The following is a 3634-nucleotide window of genomic DNA, read 5'->3' on the forward strand; positions in this document are numbered from 1 at the left end:
TGGAGGAGACTCACTGTGATGGATGTTTCTTTTTTTTTTGTGTTGGTTGGGGTTGTGTAATTTGCTTATTTTATTGCTCTTACTGTTGGACTGTGGGTGACTACATTTCGTCCAAAAAACTTGTATTTTGGATAACAAAGATATCCTGAATCCTGCACGTTCTCCCCGTGACCTACGTGGGGTTTTCTCCGAGATCTTCGGTTTCCTCCCACACTCCAAAGACGTGCGGGTTTGTAGATAAACTGGCTTGGCGATTGTAAAAATTGTCCTAAGTGGGTGTTTTATCATATCATATCATATATATACAGCGCGGAAACAGGCCCTTCGGCCCACCAAGTCCGCGCCGCCCAGCGATCCCCGTACATTAACACTATCCTACACCCACTAGGGACAATTTTTACATTTACCCAGCCAATTAACCTACATACCTGTACGTCTTTGGAGTGTGGGAGGAAACCGAAGATCTCGGAGAAAACCCACGCAGGTCACGGGGAGAACGTACAAACTCCTTACAGTGCAGCACCCGTAGTCAGGATCGAACCTGAGTCTCCGGCGCTGCATTCGCTGTAAAGCAGCAACTCTACCGCTGCGCTACCGTGCCGTGTAGCATGGTGTTAGTGTGCGGGGATCGCTGGTGGGCGCGGACCCGGTGGGCCGAAGGGCCTGTTTCCGCGCCGTATCTCTAAACTAAACTAAAGAAGCATGGAGGAAGTGCCTTGGGAAGACACTGACGGCATGCTCCCGTCTCAGTTTAGTTTATTGTCACGTGGACAGAGGCAGGACTTTCATATGAAGAAAGACTGGATCGACTCGGCTTGTACTCGCTGGAATTTAGAAGATTGAGGGGGGATCTTATAGAAACTTACAAAATTCTTAAGGTGTTGGACAGGCTAGATGCGGGAAGATTGTTCCCGATGTTGGGGAAGTCCAGAACAAGGGGTCACAGTTTAAGGATAAGGGGGAAGGAAGTCTTTTAGGACCGAGATGAGAAAGTTTTTTTTCACACAGAGAGTGGTGAATCTGTGGAATTCTCTGCCACAGAAGGTAGTTGAGGCCAGTTCATTGGCTATATTTAAGAGGGAGTTAGATGTGGCCCTTGTGGCTAAAGGGATCAGGGGGTATGGAGAGAAGGCAGGTACGGGTTACTGAGTTGGATGATCAGCCATGATCATATTGAATGGCGGTGCGTACAGGCTCGAAGGGCCGAATGGCCTACTCCTGCACCTATTTTCTATGTTTCTATGGTACAGTGAAAAGCTTTTGTCACGCACTATCCAGTCAGCAGGCTTGTGGGGAAAAAGAAACGCAGTGAAAACCACCACCACGCAAAGCTGCCAACCCCAACCAAGGAACTACCTGCCACCTGGAGGACCCGGCAGTCCCTCAATAGGCTTCGTACGGGGATGGGCCGACGCAAGACCACTATGAGCAAGTGGGGCTATGCAGATGCGGCAGACACAGAATGCGAGTGTGGAACATCTGTACAATCCATTGCCACACCTATTAAGATGCCCACTTCTTGGTGAACGATGCTGCCTGGAAGGGCGGCACGGTAGCGCAGCGGTAGAGTTGCTGCTTTACAGCGAATGCAGCGCCGGAGACTCAGGTTCGATCCTGACTACGGGTGCTGCACTGTAAGGAGTTTGTACGTTCTCCCCGTGACCTGCGTGGGTTTTCTCCAAGATCTTCGGTTTCCTCCCACACTCCAAAGACGTACAGGTATGTAGGTTAATTGGCTGGGTAAATGTAAAAATTGTCCCTAGTGGGTGTAGGATAGTGTTAATGTACGGGGATCGTTGGGCGGCACGGACTTGGTGGGCCGAAAAGGCCTGTTTCCGGCTGTATATATATGATATGATATGATATGATATGATATTCTTGCTATGGAGGGCGTGCAGCGTAGGTTCACTAGGTTAATTCCTGGAATGGCGGGACTGTCGTATGTTGAAAGGCTGGAGCGATTGGGCTTGTATACACTGGAATTTAGAAGGATGAGGGGGGATCTTATTGAAACGTATAAGATAATTAGGGGATTGGACACATTAGAGGCAGGAAACATGTTCCCAATGTTGGGGGAGTCCAGAACAAGGGGTCACAGTTTAAGAATAAGGGGTAGGCCATTTAGAACGGAGATGAGGAAGAACTTTTTCAGTCAGAGAGTGGTGAAGGTGTGAAATTCTCTGCCTCAGAAGGCAGTGGAGGCCAGTTCGTTGGATGCTTTCAAGAGAGAGCTGGAGAGAGCTCTTAAGGATAGCGGAGTGAGGGGGTATGGGGAGAAGGCAGGAACGGGGTACTGATTGAGAGTGATCAGCCATGATCGCATTGAATGGCGGTGCTGGCTCAAAGGGCTGAATGGCCTCCTCCTGCACCTATTGTCTATTGTCTATTGTCTAGCGGTGGCAAACGAGAAGGCTGCCCACTGTTCAAGAGACCGGCCCAACATTTGAAACGTAGACGATAGGCATGAGAGAAGAAGCAGAAAGACAACACACGATTGCATTAACCCTAACCCTGATCCCACCACATCGGACGAGAGTGCAGTTGGTGATCAAATTAATCTCCACAGTGGAGACATAAGTGCAGAGAGAGGTAGAGTTGCTGCCTCACAGCGCCAGAGAACCGTGTTCGATCCTGACTACCTGTGCTGTCTGTACGGAGTTTGTACGTTCTTCCTGTGACCTGCGTGGGTTTCCCCCCCCCAGGTGTTCCGGTTTCCTCCCACACTCCACAGACATACGGGTTTGTAGGTTAATTGGCTTCGTTAAAGATTATAAACGATCCCTAGTGCGTGTGGGACAGTGCTAGTGTACGGGGTGATCGCTGGGCCAGCTTTCGAGGTACAGAGCGGAAATGGGGCCCTTTTGCCCACCAAGTCCGCGCCAACCAGCAACCCCCCCGTACACTAGCGCTATCCTACGCACACTAGGTACAATTCATAGACGCCAACTGTTGTGAGGCAAATGAAAATTCCAATTTATTTAAGCTTTAAGCAACTCATTTCCGTAATACATATCTTCAAAGCGTCTGGAAATGATCGCTGATTCCGCAGGCCTCGCCCGCCCGAGAGTCCCGCACATGCGCACACTTCACCAATTAGCTTAAAAAACCTGCACGTCTTTAGAGTGTGGGAGGAAAGCGAAGATCTCGGGGAAAACCCACGCAGGTCACGGGGGAGAGCGTACAAACTCCGTACAGACGGCGCCCATGGTCGGGATCGAACCCGGGTCTCCGGCGCTGTGAGCAGCAGCTCTACCGCTGCGCCACCGTGTCGCCCTGACCACCACTAGCTGGCACCCCACCATTGCCCAAAAGACCTCACCTGCCCTCCTGGACTCGCAGGAAGCCCGAGGCATCCAGACCGTCCTCCGTCAACGTTCCCGTCTGAAGGACAAGAGGAGAACAGTGTTAGCGTGAGAGGGGTGACGCAGGGGCGGTGGTCGGCACGGGCTGAGGGGGAGAAGGCAGGACTCTCTGTGGAATTCTCTGCCTCAGAAGGCAGTGGAGGCCAATTCTCTGAATGCATTCAAGAGAGAGCTGGATAGAGCTCTTAAGGGTAGCGGAGTCAGGGGGTATGGGGAGAGGGCAGGAACGGGGTACTGATTGAGAATGATCAGCCGTGATCACATTGAATGGC

The 3634-nt window shown here is 51.2% G+C and overlaps 1 protein-coding gene across 1 annotated transcript in view; it reads right to left on the bottom strand.

Moving 5' to 3' along the window:
* LOC144609297 (polyamine-transporting ATPase 13A3-like) overlaps nt 1-3634 on the bottom strand; it is an 85004-nt gene that overhangs the window by 32695 nt on the left and 48675 nt on the right. The window contains exon 10 of the mRNA XM_078427728.1: nt 3320-3381. Coding sequence (XP_078283854.1) covers nt 3320-3381 — 62 coding nt within the window. The remainder of the gene's footprint in view (nt 1-3319; nt 3382-3634) is intronic.

This window comes from Rhinoraja longicauda, chromosome 34 (genome assembly GCF_053455715.1).
Source record: "Rhinoraja longicauda isolate Sanriku21f chromosome 34, sRhiLon1.1, whole genome shotgun sequence".
Lineage (NCBI taxonomy): Eukaryota > Metazoa > Chordata > Chondrichthyes > Rajiformes > Arhynchobatidae > Rhinoraja > Rhinoraja longicauda.